At 36.7% G+C, this 16,550-nt stretch overlaps 1 protein-coding gene across 1 annotated transcript in view; it reads right to left on the bottom strand.

The window, feature by feature from the left end:
* LOC121411369 overlaps positions 1–4,731 on the bottom strand; it is a 46,358-nt gene extending 41,627 nt beyond the window's left edge. Inside the window, exon 1 of the mRNA XM_041604047.1 lies at positions 2,658–4,731. Within this exon, the coding sequence (XP_041459981.1) occupies positions 2,658–4,038 (1,381 nt within the window). The 5' untranslated portion in view covers positions 4,039–4,731. The remainder of the gene's footprint in view (positions 1–2,657) is intronic.
* Positions 4,732–16,550: the final 11,819 nt, after the last annotated feature.

The raw sequence follows: 16,550 nt of genomic DNA, 5'->3' as shown, positions 1-16,550 counted from the left end.
TTCTGGGTACGATAAGAAAAAAACAAGGTTGAATTTCTAAGGGTGAGCGCTACGGTTTACAAGGGTTTTACTTTCATATTTAGATGATATTTTCAAACATGATTATGCAAAATGGCAGATTTTGTCTTTGATAACTGTCAAAGACAAAAAATGGTATTAACTCAACACTCTCTCTTGTCCATCGTGGAGATAAATTTATTTTTTTCAGGTGGCCTCTTCAGTACAAAATGCTTTTCGAGAGGATCTTGTACAAATTTAAATCGCTTATAAACAGTAAAGGCCTGCCTTTGAAATATATATTTCAACCTTGATAAGTGGCATGAAAAGGTATTTTTCCCCTTCCATCCCAAGTTAGCCCCTAAAGTAATGGAAGGGTTATACAAAATCATATTAGATCAGACAATATACATTCCAATATATGTTATGTAATATACCATAGTCGTATGAGTAAAACCAGCAGAGCATAATTGTAAATAGATAGATCTGTTAATATCCTCTGGATATGAAAAGGGGCAAGAAGAGAAAGTTTTGTGTAAAGAAATTCAATCCCTTGTCAATAACACTCGAAGCGGTCCAAAGATTAAATCCTCTGGAGTGCCTAATCCACACGAGACACGTATTAAAATATGGTCGACACCCAGTGGACTACTAAAAAATGAGCGCAAAATTCCAAATTCGATTAAAATCCAATATACACCCCTATCCAAATACTGGAGGAGAAAATACAAAACATTGAACCATGAATTGTAAACGTATTTTTAATTGCATTTAAATGTTGGAAAGTTAATGGATGGATAATATTGAACCATGAAATTAAATGCGATTGCCCATTTTTTGGGAATATCTTTTATCCACGTTTTGGGCGTATAGTTCTGTGTTTTGATGGTAATGACATGCTTCATGTACTTCTGTCATTAGTTTTAACTCGTATTGGAATCTATAATTATTTTCCTGTATATTTAATGTTCTCATGCGTACTTAAATACTTCCTCAATTTCATTCCGAATCAATAGCGTTTTGTTCCGAGGGGGTGTATTTTTTCTTCGAGCAGCAACACTTCTAAAAACAGTTTACCTAATATTGGGTAAAATGGGAATATGTATGCTTGCTTGTTAAAATGATACCAAGAACTTTGTAAATTTTACGCAATGTTGAGTTAAAAATTTACCCATCAACTTTGCATTTTACCCAATATGAGGGGAAAAATACGCAGCAAACATGCTTATTCCCTTTCTACCCAATATAAATTTTTACTCAATCGTTTTTTTTTTTAGTGAAGACAACTCAATAATTGAGAAATGTTAGTATTAAGAAGAATGTCGATTGCCAGGGTTACCCGAAACAGCAATGCGTTTTACTATATCATTTATTTTATTTTTTTAATTACATTTATTATGAATGACATGGTTTCGTGTGAAAAACCCTCACTTCAGACGCAAGAATTCCTCAATATTTTTATTTGACGGAAATAAAATTTTAATTCATCTTGACACAATAAGTTCTTATCATTTATTTGCTGTGTAGATTCAATCCACTGAGTAAGATCGAATTCTGAAATCAAAGATAAGTTCTAGATCAATTTTATCTCGACAATATTGTCCAGGAAACATAGCTCAGTAGAGTTTGCTGGTTTGTAAGATTTCTTTGTCCTCGAAAGGAGATTTCGCTGTGCCGTGTGATATAACTCCCTTGGTATTAAGACGTAAACGTTACCAAAAATTACAAAAGGGTATATCTTCTTCCACCGGTTTAGAACCACACTGTCATGAATGATAAAATACCTTCTCCTTGAAAAGGAAGCCACATTGTTCTACATTTGATCAGATAGCCTTTCACAATAAATATGGTTGACCAAAATTGAACAGGTGAATTGTGTTAGTAATATCAGTCTTAATTGATATGCCAAATTCCCATTTTCCCCTGTCCGTATTTCATTGATAAGATTAATGACAGCATATTGCATTTTGTCACAACTCTTATTTATAACGATTTTTTTTTGTGGTGATTCCCTTGTCTGTCAGGGATGTTGGCATACATGACCTTCCGTCTCAATTGACCGTTGTCTTTCTAAAAAAAAACCTTTGCACGGTGATTAAGTTTGCCTCTATCTTTTGAATGTAAATTGTTTAAACTCCTTGAGAATTAAACTCTCAATAACAGATATAAACACCCTTTTGAGGTAGAAGAAATGCAGTTTACGCATCAAACATGATTTGGCGACTTTGTGATTATCCGGGGGCGTCGGAAAATAGAATCTGAAGGTTACATCATTTCTTTTTCTCAAATGACAGGTTAAATATATAGCCTCACAGGAGCAAGACCTCACTTCCAATACTATTCTCTCTTCTTTATGCCCGATCTTTTTATGTTTTTATTTTTCCTTATCTATTTTACTCATTTACTCATTTATTAATTTGCCAATTTATTCATCTATTTTATTTTTTGGGTGGGCGCTTCCCTTTTTATTACCTAAACAATATATGGAAGCCCCTGCATCCATTTTAGCACCCTCTAGTGCTTTCTTTATATAGGGTATCAAATATCAAGGTGAAGAAACATGCATTATTTTTGAAAATGAAGAAAAAGAGAGAATACTAAGAAAAAAAGATAGAAAGATCAAATCAGGATTGGCGATCATGAAATGGATGACAACTAACCTTGTAATTTCCTTTTGAGTTGTCGATGTTGTTTGACGAGTCTGATGTAAGCTTTCATCGCCTGAACCTCAAAGTCGATGGTTTCTCTTAATTGCCTTTCAAGATCTTCATTACCCTCTTTCAGCTTGTCAAGTTCCTCCCGGAGATCTTTCTGACCATCCCCGTCATTTATTCTAGATAAATCACTTTCTGCATTGCCTCTCTGGAGTTCATTAGCGTCAGATGCAACCGAGACCTTGCATCCTTCAGTTTCTCTCCCAAGTAAGCCCCGAGGCAAATAAGTTTGATCTGGATAGGTGATGTCAGTTGAAGCATCAAGTTCGGCACGGTTGACATCCGTTTGTGTACTTGATTCTATGAGTTGTTGGTTATGGATTGTATTTGATCCTGATTGCTTAGGGTTTGATCTTCCCGTGTCGCCATCGATTGGAGTCCGTGTCGAAATCATTTGTCTTCCCGATGATCTTAATGAAGAACTTGCTATCGATTTTTGAAAATTACTTTGGTTGGTTTTCAGTCGTGGATTGCTTCTTGCCTCCGCAGCCAAATTACCTCTCTCGGTGTGGGAAATTGGTTGTGACGAAACCGTCGTTGATTGCAGTTGAGGTTCAGCTGCAATCCCACCAGTATTATGATCATTCATTTTGTTTGGCATTTCTTGAATATTCAAATCGTCGTCCACTCCCTTTTGTAGGCCATTTTGAAAGATTTCCTGCCCTCCTTTTCCATGTTTAAATGGTTTGTGTTGTTCTGGTAATTTTCTGTTTTTGAACGGCTTAAGATCACCCAACCCTTTTGCCGTTATCCCTCGTTGATCAGGGATTTGTGGATTCGTTTTACTGTCTTCCACTGGGTTTCTACATTTCGATTCTAATGCTCTGGAAACTTGATAGTTTGACTGAAATGTTCCTTTTTGCCACTTCGCTACCCCATACCCACTTTCACATGCTGTATTTTCTGACACCAAACTCTCATCTCCTTCTTCATGAATATCCTCCTCCTGAAGTTTATCGATAGACACCACTGTGTTTTGAATAACCTGGAGTGCAGCAAAGGCAGTGGACTCTAGCTTTTCTAATTGTACAGGGTTCAGGGTGGGTTTTAACTTCGCATTTTCACTGCCATGTTTTCTTCTTGGTTTTGCTTCGGGTGTTTTTGAGGATTTATTTCTTTGCTTTACACAGGCTTCACTGGCAGCTCTATTTCTTACTGGATTTTTGTTTGGTTTGGGGTCATTGGTGTCTTTAAGATCCTTTATGATAGAGTCTAATTCGCGTTGGTATGCGCTAAAATTCCCTCGATGGACATCTCTGGACTTCCCTGACCCCTTACTTTTCTTTGCATTTGTCACATTTGCCATCGTGGCGTTCGAATTCACCATTGCAATTGATATCAATCGAAATGTTGAAAGTCACCGTTTACCACTTAATATTCATCTATCAAATTGTCAACAAGCTAGCTATTCATAGATCCACTCATTACAAAGCAAGTTTATCGTAAACCATTAAAATGATCAGCAGGTGGTTTTGTGCTTCCTCCATTTTGCAAAATATGACAGTCCTGTTCATCCCATGGCGTATTTTTTCCACCTCACTACTGTGTGTCACCTCTCCATCAGGTTAATGCATTATTGTCTATCCAAAATAAAGCAACAAGGAGTTCATTATTACACAAACCAGATATTCACAACAACATTTTCGTTCCATTGTTTATCAGCTCGCCTAATATATCACCTTACGTAATGACGCGTACATTATTCCAAAGAGATATCGTGGATGCAAATCCGATGGCGTAGACTGACTAAATTATTGGTTGCTAAAAGGAAACTTCGCACGTCACAGATCATAATTTTGAAGCTTTTCTGAAATACAGAAATGAAGAGTGCACCATGATGGAACCAGAAGCAGAATGACCAATATCATTACTAGTTAATTGCCCTTCTAGGTACTTGTGTCCCGGTGACTCCTGAGTTTTGCATCGATAAATCCTTTTGACAAGCGTTCTGCCTCCAGTCAGTCAATGAATGAAAGATCCAACTGAATGAATGGCATTTTCGATCCCTCTTCGATAAGATATAGAAAGGGTAAAGCGTTGAGGGAAACGAACGTTTATTTTCAACAGACATGCTTGTTAAATCGATACCCTTATAGGTGGCGCGTGTATACAATAAGATCGTTGCTTGTTAAACCGAGCCCATGTTGGTTTTTCTATCCAATTTTTATTGACTAGCTTAGCATGCCCTTGTGCGCCACTCCAGTGGGCTAATCTCACTAAAGAGGTTATAATTAGATGGTAAAAAGTAGTTGGAGTAAAGTCCCACTTGGCCATAACTGTCACTGTTTTGCATAGTTTGTTGTAAAACTAAAAATAAAATGGGAAACATCGTCTAAAAGAGGGATGATGTATACACTGAATACTTTGAAACAATGAGCATTAAAAATGCACTTCAGAAATGACAATGTATATGAAACACAATATCATAACTATATATATATATACCTTTAAAGTTGTTTCTCACTGCGCTTCAAGTTCAAATGAACTTTAAATGAACAGATATCATTAATCAAATATTAATGGATTAATTATAAATCCAGGTCTATTCTTCAATGTGCGCTTTGAAAAAAAAACACCATTATCATTTTCGACTAAGTAAATGAGGAGTCAGTTTCAAAAAGAAGGAAAACAGTTGTTTCCCCTCCCTTAAGTAAATCATAAACATCTCAGACATAGATCAATGGATAGTAGAGAAAAGGATGGATAACAAAAAAAGACACTCAGTCATTCAATCATGTTTAGATAATCACTCTTTTGAAGTCTTCCTATATTCATAAACAATCTTTTAAAAAAAAGATTATCTGCTTTATCATGCTGATAAACGGGTGAAAAAAACTAGAATTACACTTTAACATTGCCGAAATATTGGTAAAAGTTATGAGGTATCGGTTTAATTCATTCAAAACAGTACTGTATGGCGGTACAATCTGAAAGGTTTCCTGAAATACGCCAAAAGCATTATATTGATTATTCGTCCCCCAAAATCAACAAACATGTTAGAGTTTAAATAGGTGACAAGAACGGCTGGACAAAAGTCATGAGATTTAACGATTCAGTCATGTATAATTAAAGAGATACTGTCAGGAAAAGGAAGCTTTGAATGATTTTATGAGCTGAGGGCCATGAAAGATAGAATGAAGGAATTGTGATCCGGCCTGTCAGTTTTCGGAAGATTCCATCAATGAATGTTTTAATTTTTATATAAGAATTTGCGAAAGCCTGCCCTACAAATCTGATATATACTTGAAACACATTTATATCTGTTTCTGCCCCCTAAGAAAAGGAAACGCACTAAATGATAAAAAGAACAAAATAAAATGCATGTACCCTTAACAAAATACATGACAGAAACATGCCAAGCACCAAGCACATGCATTTACGGTGGTTGTCATTACCAAGGAAGGACATAGCTCCGGAAGCAAATTCTCACTGAAAATATGCTCCTTTATAATAAAAAATCAAACAAACTAAATAATAATTAAATAAAAACGCTAGCAATGATGAGCAGAAAAGCTTTCTTTTCCCCTCCTTACACACACACGCACACTTTTTTAAATAATGTTTTTATTCTTATTTCATGAACAAAAAGTTACATAACATTTCAAATCACATGTAATACTTTACACTTCATATTTTCACTTTTTTTCACTAACTTAATAAAATCATGAGTCATATATATCTTTAAAAAAATGAAATCAGTTATTATAAAAATGCTTAAAGACCAAACTTCCCCCTCCCCCTCCCTCCCCCCGCCCCAACACACACACCAACACACACACACACAAGACACCACTGTCCAGAAGATCTGCTCACACTCATCATAAATAAATCATGTTTAAAAGTACAAATCAATTTGATGAACAATTTTGAATATAACAAGCTCACGGGAGAAGCATTACATTATATTGAAAGTAAATAAAGACTTACATTAACCTTGTCACACACACGCGCACACTCAAACTCTCACCCATCTCTCTTCACTCTTCCTTTGCTCTATCATCACCAAATACTGTCCAGTGACCATCATCATTATCATGGCCTCCATTTTCACCATTCTCACCGTCATCCTAATCCTCACCATCTCCATCTTCATCATTAAAATTATAAACAAATATTACCATTCTGCTTTGTAAATGTTTTAATCAATTTAATGAGTGTTAATCCGGGCTTGTCATTTTTTGTTCAAAGCAATCTTCTAAAAAAATTATGACAACCCTTTACCTGCAAACTGTAAATGTTGATATTTGGTTTCAGATCATATCTGTTTCGAATAACTTTTTATTTAGTCCATTTTTGTTTCTTTATGGTTCATGCCCCCCCCCAAAAAAAAAAAACTAATATCTTATGTTTGTTATGTAATGAAAAATATATTATATGAACATTATGTTTGAAGAAGAAAACGAAATCAAATCAAATCTCGTTCCACACATCGCCTCAAACACACACAAAGAGGAGTGAAGAGAAATAAAAATAACGGAAGCTTTTAGAGTGCCGTCTATATTTTATCTTGCCACAAGCACTACCAAGTCATGTTAATTTGCCAACAATAATTTGAGTATGTTGCCATGTCGACTTCGAAATCATACATTTTACCATGGAGACATCTTATATACCAAGTCGACTTTTAGAAAGTTACAGTTACATGTCGTAATGGCAATATCGTAAACTTCAAAAAAGTTTATAGGTCATCATGGCGACATAAGTCATTTGTCACTTAGAAAAGGTTATTTGTTGATATATGACAACATGACTTATCTTTCTTTTTCGATTCTATAAAACTTTGTCATTATGTCAGTATAATAAATTTTGAGAAGCTGACATAGCAAAATGGAAGATTAAGGCTGGGTCAGATGGAATATCTTGCGACCTTGTCAAGCAGATGGAACTTTAAAGCTTCTATGAAATAAAACAACCCCCCCCCAAAAAAAAAAAAGAGTTGTTCATCCTTTTTGAAGAATTTGAAAGAAAATGGAGAATAAATTCTAAGTGTATAGGAGGACTAGTATACCAGGGGCGGCGATACTTGGGAACCGGGGCACAATCCCCCTCCCAATTTTTGAAGCACTGAATATGTGCCCTTTTTACGCAAGAAAAATGCCCCCTCACCAGTGGCGGACCGTGACCCGGAGGAGACAAAGCATTGGACGGGCACAGCATTGTTCACTTACAATGCAATGCCCCTCCAGTGCTTTGTCTCCTTGGGTCACGGTCCACCACTGCCCCTCACGAACGTGTACTGTGCCCCTTTCACCTGAGGACCGGTTTGGGTGTTACCATAGAGTTATATAAACCTAAACATGTATTAAACTCTATGTAGTGCCCTGTCTCGTATGAGTGCCCATTTTTACCCCAAAATGCCCCCTCACGAACGTGTTCTGTGCCCCCTTTCACTTGAGAAGGACCCGTTTTATGTGTTAACGAGGGTCCCCTTGCCTTCTCGTAAGTGCCCTTTCTCGAATCAGTGCCCCTAATAATGTTTCATGAGTCATATGAGTGGGGTAGATCATTAACTTTTTCCTTTATTTTAAGATAGTGGCCTTTTCGAAAAAGTGCCCTTTTCTATATGTGCCCCCCACTTTCATCTTTGCTCCACCGCCCCTGACTGGTACTCATATCATAATTATAATAATGTTTGTCTTATCTAAATCAATTATGTTCTGCACTTTCAAATAATAATCCCTCTTACAATAGCATCGGCTTTAAAAGAATGACTTTTAGATAAGGAGTGAATATTCTGTAGCTTGATGTAACAATTTCCAGTTTCACAACACCTCGTCTAAACCAAGTGCTAGAAACTGTTCTGAAATCACGTTCGTGCAGTGATTGCCGGGTGATCCTGACCAATAAAATTAAATGGTCAGTTGGCCGAATATAATACTCTTTGTTATCTAAGACTTACTATAGAAAATGAAGGCCAGTTGATCCCGAGAAATTTGACAACCCCCCCCCCCAAAAAAAAAGGCTTCACTAAACAAAATGTAGGCTATTTCGGTCCCAAGAAATTAAAAAAGGGGTTTCACCAAAAAAACGAAGGTTATTTTGGTCCCGATAAATTTGACCAAAAAAGTCTTTCAATACGAATTTAGAGGTCAATTTGGATACAATCATTTTCTCTATTTGTCACACTATACGAGACTTCCAGGGGTTGCTGCTGCTTACATAAAGAGAATAATACACGCATGCAGCTCCGCCAGGAATATCTTGTGGGTGCTTCAGCACCCCTGCTTCCCCACCAGGGCCGTGGTCTAACCGCTATTCTTGAAGATCGCTCGTAGTAATAGGAAAAGGACTCTCCATTCATAAGGGTCGCTATTCATAATCACATTATAGAGTTAGTAATTGTAATTGCATAAGATGATCGCTATTATTGATCAAATAAAAGAGTTGCTAGTCCTTATTTAATGAGGGGGTCGCTATATTCACAAGCGAATAGGACGGTTGATATTCATGATAAGGGGCAATAATCCTAATCTTATATAGGATGCTGGTCCATTGTCTTAATTAAAACGAGATGGTCGCTATTTAGCTGCAATTGAATCAACTGATCAGGAGAAGCGTACATGCAAAAGCTAAGCTCCATTTTATCTTACAGGCGATTTAAAATTAATACCAGTCGAACTTTTTTTTGTAAAAGCCGTACTTCTTCTTTTTCTTCTGTCTATAGCGCAATCACAGCGGAGACCTCTTTGTGTGACTAGCCCTGTGTCTGGTTATTGATTCAAAATACTTCAATTTGATTTCCACTTTTTGTTCCTTCTCTTTTTTTTCCCTACAGGCATTTCTTTGAGTGGACCCCCTCATTTCCATTTATACTCTATTTTACTGTTTTTTTTATTTACAGCGTAAGAATGTTCATCTGTAAAATAATTGTACCCGACTTACATTAATTTTTATTATGTTTAAATTGAAAATGAAATAAAAAAAAATCATCTAATTGATAATTGTACACACCTAAGTATGGAAACCCAGGAAGAGCCCCCCCCCCCACTCCGGGGTAGGAGAGACCCCATGCGTTTTCCCCAAAGTAATGTACTTTTTCGCGGGACAAGTCCGGCCCGCGAATTGTAAAAAATGGGGGTGTTTTTGACTTTTCACTCGGAGATTTCTTTAAAAAGGGGGTGTTTTTTCTCTCTCTCTCTGTCTCTTTGGACTCCTGAGAAATTAAAAAATCTTTCCTTAGGTATGGAGGGTTCCCACAAGCAGCCATTATTTGAGGACAATTCTGTTTCTGTTTGTTTCTGGTTATGGTAACTCCCGCAGGAACTCGGCAATTCATAAACAGCTGTGCATCAGACTATGAAAAGTCATTGTTTTCATGGTTTGTCCTCCATCATGACATCAGGGAAACTCTATTGTAATGACCGTTTGCTTGATGAAGGAGGGGGTTGTCTGTCCTGAAGCTGAGATAAGGGGTTGGAATGAGAGCTCACCTGAGATAGGGGTGTACATTGAGCAGTGTTCCGGATTTAGGGGGGTCTCCGAGGTAAGAAAAGCCCGCGAAATGGAGGTTCAGAAATGTTGGCAGACATGAGATAGGGGGGGTACACGTTTGTGCTTTCAAAGGGAACGAGCATAAGCGTACCCTAAGTAACACTGAGTGGGGGGCCGGGGTGGAGGTACCGTTATGGCATCCTATAGATGCGAGAAGCGTAGCGACCGAGCCAGAAAATCATTTTAACCAGTGAAACTTATAGCATTAAATACAAAGAGACGCTGCATCGAAGGGACAAATCTACTATAAATAAGCTTATATAGAGATACGAAAGAAAGTCTGCAATTTCACAAATGAAATTTAGTATTTTTAACCCGCAAAGCGCTGTGGGGAAAGGGCATGAATAATAATTTAGTTTTCGCCCGTCAACATGAGCGTTGAACCTACAACACAGTACATAATAGGCCTATTGACATTGTAGAAAAAAAGATGAGTGTATGTCATAATGCCTGCGAGAAAGCGTAACGACTGTGTAAGAAATTTTTGAACCCACGCAAGGAATAAATGAGGGCACTTTAGTAGAAATTAGTATATTTTACCCACGACACGGTAATCAAAGGGCGTGCAGTGAGACATTCCATTGAAGGGGCCTTTCTTCAAGAGAAGGGGTATCAATTGTGTTTTTTTTTTGAGCGGGGAGGCTATGCAATCTTGCAAAAAAATGCCCCTTCATCGAATCTCTTATTGATATGGTTCCAAATGGCGAGTTTTTGGTCATTAAGTAGTATATGATTTTGCTTATATACAGTGCGTATCAAAAAAAAGTTTAAACTTTGAAAAAGCCCTGGGAATAAAAAAATATACATGTGGGTAATTTTTTCACATATAATCTTGGGTTTGGGTCTCATCTATCCAATGAAAGTAAAAGTTTTGACAGAATGCTACACTTGAGTGAGCACTGTCCATTTTTGTAAAGCTCGTAGAAATCTGTTTGCGCAGAAATGCTCGTTTTCACGCTGTGTCAAGGGAAAGGGCGAAATTAAACTTACCCTGTGAAACATTTCTCATACATTTCGCTTACACTTTTAGTCAATTGAAATAAAAAGGATACATATAATCATTTTGTAACAATTTTTCCACCCAAATTGAAATTTCAACACTTAGGAAGCACAACTTTTACCCTTATTTTTGCCAGCTTGAAATGGGGACATAACTGAATCTGAACAAAATTTTATATCTGACATCTTCATTATTTTTCCACTGAGTTTTTATCATTTTAAAGTGGGTTTACCTTTCATTTTTCATTTAATACTTGTTTCTCCACACATTTCCCAAGCTTGACAATGATTAACAAAATAAAAGTCAAGCCTAGGCCATTTTGTGTAGATCACAGCTCATTGAAAAGCAAAAATCGTCAAGATTGCCTCAGTGTGTGGGAGAGTGGGGTGGGACGCAATGCACTCTACGAAGTGTTTTGGGCAAGGAAAAAAAATGAAAAAGGTAAAATTTATCTTCGAATCAATTTTAGTAGCTAATTCCCACGTGTTCGTCATGATTAAGGTCTACTTTTTTTCGCATAACTATTTCAAAAGTTCTGCGCAAATCATTTTTCACTAACTTTTCAAAAGAAAGTGGTGCTCACTCAAGCGGAAATATTTTTCAACAGTTATATCGTCATATGCTTAAATGGATTTGTACCAATGTCAAAATGTGGAAAAATCTTTGGGATATTACAAATATATGATTTTACAGGATTTTTTCTAAATGTAAACTTTTTTTTGATACGCCCTGTAGTACGGTCTTGACGGTTCAAATATATTCCAAGGTCCCCTCCCCAAAGTTCCTATCACCAATAGCAAAAATGATGAAAAGAAAAAAAATAGGAAAAGGGTGAAATATATTTCTTTAAAACTGTTGGAATCTATCATAAAATATGCTTTACATATCAAAGAACGCCAATTTTTTGCTTGCCGTGCTTCACTCGCTTGCAACTTTCAAGAAATCTTGCTCCATAGGCCTATATGTTTGGCCCATTTCCAATGACAGAGCCCCAACTCCAATTATATCATGACACTCTTACAAGAAAAAAACTAAATGACGAAAGCCCTAATAAAAACTGCGTGATAAGATATACATAATCAAGCTGATATATGTAACTTTCGACTACTATTTTGCTTTAAAAAAATATGGGCCTAGTTAGGGAATCCATTAAAAAGAATTATGAAACTGGATTATTTCTACGCATCTGTTTTTTTTATCCAGCGTGTTTAAACAATACAAATTATAATTATGCTTGCTTGAAATCAAGATACATTTCATTGTCATTCTATACAAACTTTGCATACTTATATAGAAATGCACAAAGCAATAATCATTTTTTTGTGTGCATAAAATAGCTTAAAATATGTAAAAAGAATATTGTTTTGGAAGGAGAATTCCCATGGTGGACCCCACGTGCCTATAGCTGACGTCGTGAGTGCAGTGAACTTTTCAGAAAAAATCTAAGTTTGATTGGGAAAAAAAAGAATCCTAGCCAACATTTATGTAATAAAATAATTAATTAAAATATATCCAGAAAAGGGAGGCGGAGAGTTACCGAGAGTTTTCATGACATCCATTGACAGGTACCGGGTATATGACGTCAATCATGAATATTCATTAGTACCGTACCGTAAATTGGCGAACATACGGAAATGCTGTGGACTGTGCGAGTTATGAACGAACGGTCCTTTCCAAAACCCTGGCCCAGCGCGGCCCCGATCACGATTGTCTGATTTACGCTAGATAGCATATTGCGACGTATTTTGGTTGAGGTGCAGGTGCCACCAACGATGTTCCGTATAGGTCTACAATTTTTACGAATATGGCAGAATCAGGGGACAGTTTGCCAAAAACCACAGACGGAGATGTTGTCTTAACCGAAGGAGAAAGGAATGCGAATAGAGAGAGTAAAAATTGGTAAGAAACACGAGAAATATTTAGGATCACAGATGGCAGATTCTGACCAAGATAAAAATCCAAATCATGATGAATGGAGTCTGGAGATGATGAGAATCTGTTGACGTTAGAGGCGCCTATTTTAATTTTTAGAGAGTAAAAATCATTCACTATTATTAAACATTAACGTGAGCTTATAATATGTTACTGTTAGTGAATGATATTTACTCTCTAAGTTTAGGAGCATTCTGGCTAGAATCTAGATCTACATGATCTAGTAGTAGGCCTAGTACAAATCGTTATATATTATACACCTATCAATTGTAAGACGCACCCCTTGACCCCCGGGGATGGTGCGTCATGGGTGGGTCATTTACCAACAAATTGGTGACTCAGGGTACCGTCATGGAAGCATTTGGTCAGTCATCGCATGGAGAATAGGGTGCGTCGTAGTCAGTCAGTTTACCGGGGTGCGTCATAAAGCCTCAGTATGGTACGAACCGTACGAACGGGTTTGTCCGCGCACTTTACTCACGTCGTCGGGCGTTTATATTTAAACCCAAACATGGGCATTATCGTGCTTTCTGACTCCGGAGACAAAAAAGATCTGGGGTCCAAAATTTCTTACAACGCCTATACTGTAGTCTCGACAAAGGGTCTGAAGTTCCATCCGCGCTCGAGTTGGCTCGCGATCATAGAGTCTATATGCTCACGATCAAAATATGTGGCACGATCGAGGCTATACTTTCTTATCCTCTCTCTCTCAAATATCTCATTTTCTTTTTCGCTTTTCGAGTGTTGGCTTGGACTAAAATAAAGAAAAACATATTGGAAAGTTGTTTGTTTGATTCTGCTCTTTTTTTCAGAACGTTGTTTTCACTGACGGGATAATACTGACTAAAAATAAAATTCGTGTTTAGGAATATACCTAACACTTTGTCAAATCATTCCTGACTTTCAACAAACTAAATGAATATCAATAATCCCTGCAGCTCGATACACAGCTTTCACAAAATAATTACTTCCCCAAAAATGATATTTACATGATATGTATATTACAAGTGTGCAGGAATGCCTAATTCAATAGACATGTAAATTTCACGGCTTGAAGTGCTTGTGCCACATGCATGCTTGTTAATTTCTCATGCACACCTGTTGATTGACATAAAGCAGAATTTACAGTTGTCTACTAAAAGTTGATAGAATCAAAATCGTCCTAAATTTATTTAGTCAGCAACAATCACATTGATGATCTTCCCAATTCATAGTTCTGTCTTATTTTGTCAGCCAAGTCAGGCCTCATGACTGACTGACTTAATTGACTGACTGAATAAAATGATCGGCCTATATATTTAGTCAGTGCCACAAATTTTATTAACCTACTAACAATCTATCTTAAATGTAGGAAAGGAAAAAAATCGAATTATAAAATAACCCTATCATATGCAATCTTGGTTGCTATCAAACATTTTATTTAGTCAGCGATAATTAAGCCAAGTTTACATTTTTACTCCACTATTCATAGAAATTTCACTGTCATTTAATTAACCCATCGTTTTTTCTTCTTCACTCTTCAACTTTTTATAAGTCAAAGTATATCAACTGTCTATATATTTATCGTTCTATTTGGCTCCACTTTTCCACTAAATGCGCACGGTAATTAACCTGTATATATTCCATCAACCCCTCTTTTCCCTTCTCTTCAAAACCACTCTGCCACTTTTAGACAGTGGGCTATCCACTAAATAAATCAATTCAAACTGTCTATATCTTTATCCTCCTTTTTGACTCCACTTTTTTAACGATACGCACGGTAATTAACCTGTATATATTCCATCAACCCCTCTTTTCCCTTCTCTTCAAAACCACTCTGCCACTTTTAGACAGTGGGCTATCCACTAAATATATCAATTCAAACTGTCTATATCTTTATCCTCCTTTTTGACTCCACTTTTTTAACGATACGCACGGCAATTAACCTGTATATATTCCATCAACCCCTCTTTTCCCTTCTCTTCAAAACCACTCTGCCACTTTTAGACAGTAGGCTATCCACTAAATAAATCAATTCAAACTGTCTTTATCTTTATCCTCCTTTTTGACTCCACTTTTTTAACGATACGCACGATAATTAACCTGTTTATTCCGTCAACCCCTTCTCTTCAAAACCACTCTGCCACTTTTAGACAGTAGGCTATCCACTAAATAAATCAATTCAAACTGTCTATATCTTTATCCTCCTTTTTGACTCCACTTTTTTAACGATACGCACGGTAATTAACCTGTATATATTCCATCAACCCCTCTTTTCCCTTCTCTTCAAAACCACTCTGCCACTTTTAGACAGTAGGCTATCCACTAAATAAATCAATTTAAACTCTCTATATCTTTATCCTCCTTTTTGACTCCACTTTTTTAACGATACGCACGGTAATTAACCTGTATATATTCCATCAACCCCTCTTTTCCCTTCTCTTCAAAACCACTCTGCCACTTTTAGACAGTAGGCTATCCACTAAATAAATCAATTCAAACTGTCTATATCTTTATCCTCCTTTTTGACTCCACTTTTTTAACGATACGCACGGTAATTAACCTGTATATATTCCATCAACCCCTCTTTTCCCTTCTCTTCAAAACCACTCTGCCACTTTTAGACAGTAGGCTATCCACTAAATAAATCAATTTAAACTCTCTATATCTTTATCCTCCTTTTTGACTCCACTTTTTTAACGATACGCACGGTAATTAACCTGTATATATTCCATCAACCCCTCTTTTCCTTCTCTTCAAAACCACTCTGCCACTTTTAGACAGTAGGCTATCCACTAAATAAATCAATTCAAACTGTCTATATCTTTATCCTCCTTTTTGACTCCACTTTTTTAACGATACGCACGGTAATTAACCTGTATATATTCCATCAACCCCTCTTTTCCCTTCTCTTCAAAACCACTCTGCCACTTTTAGACAGTAGGCTATCCACTAAATAAATCAATTCAAACTGTCTTTATCTTTATCCTCCTTTTTGACTCCACTTTTTTAACGATACGCACGATAATTAACCTGTTTATTCCGTCAACCCCTTCTCTTCAAAACCACTCTGCCACTTTTAGACAGTAGGCTATCCACTAAATAAATCAATTCAAACTGTCTATATCTTTATCCTCCTTTTTGACTCCACTTTTTTAACGATACGCACGGTAATTAACCTGTATATATTCCATCAACCCCTCTTTTCCCTTCTCTTCAAAACCACTCTGCCACTTTTAGACAGTAGGCTATCCACTAAATAAATCAATTTAAACTCTCTATATCTTTATCCTCCTTTTTGACTCCACTTTTTTAACGATACGCACGGTAATTAACCTGTATATATTCCATCAACCCCTCTTTTCCCTTCTCTTCAAAACCACTCTGCCACTTTTAGACAGTAGGCTATCCACTAAATAAATCAATTCAAACTGTCT

The sequence above is a fragment of the Lytechinus variegatus genome, chromosome 3, assembly GCF_018143015.1.
Source record: "Lytechinus variegatus isolate NC3 chromosome 3, Lvar_3.0, whole genome shotgun sequence".
Classification (NCBI taxonomy): domain Eukaryota; kingdom Metazoa; phylum Echinodermata; class Echinoidea; order Temnopleuroida; family Toxopneustidae; genus Lytechinus; species Lytechinus variegatus.
Note: the sequence above shows the minus strand (reverse complement) of the source record. Positions and strands in the feature narration are given on the sequence as shown.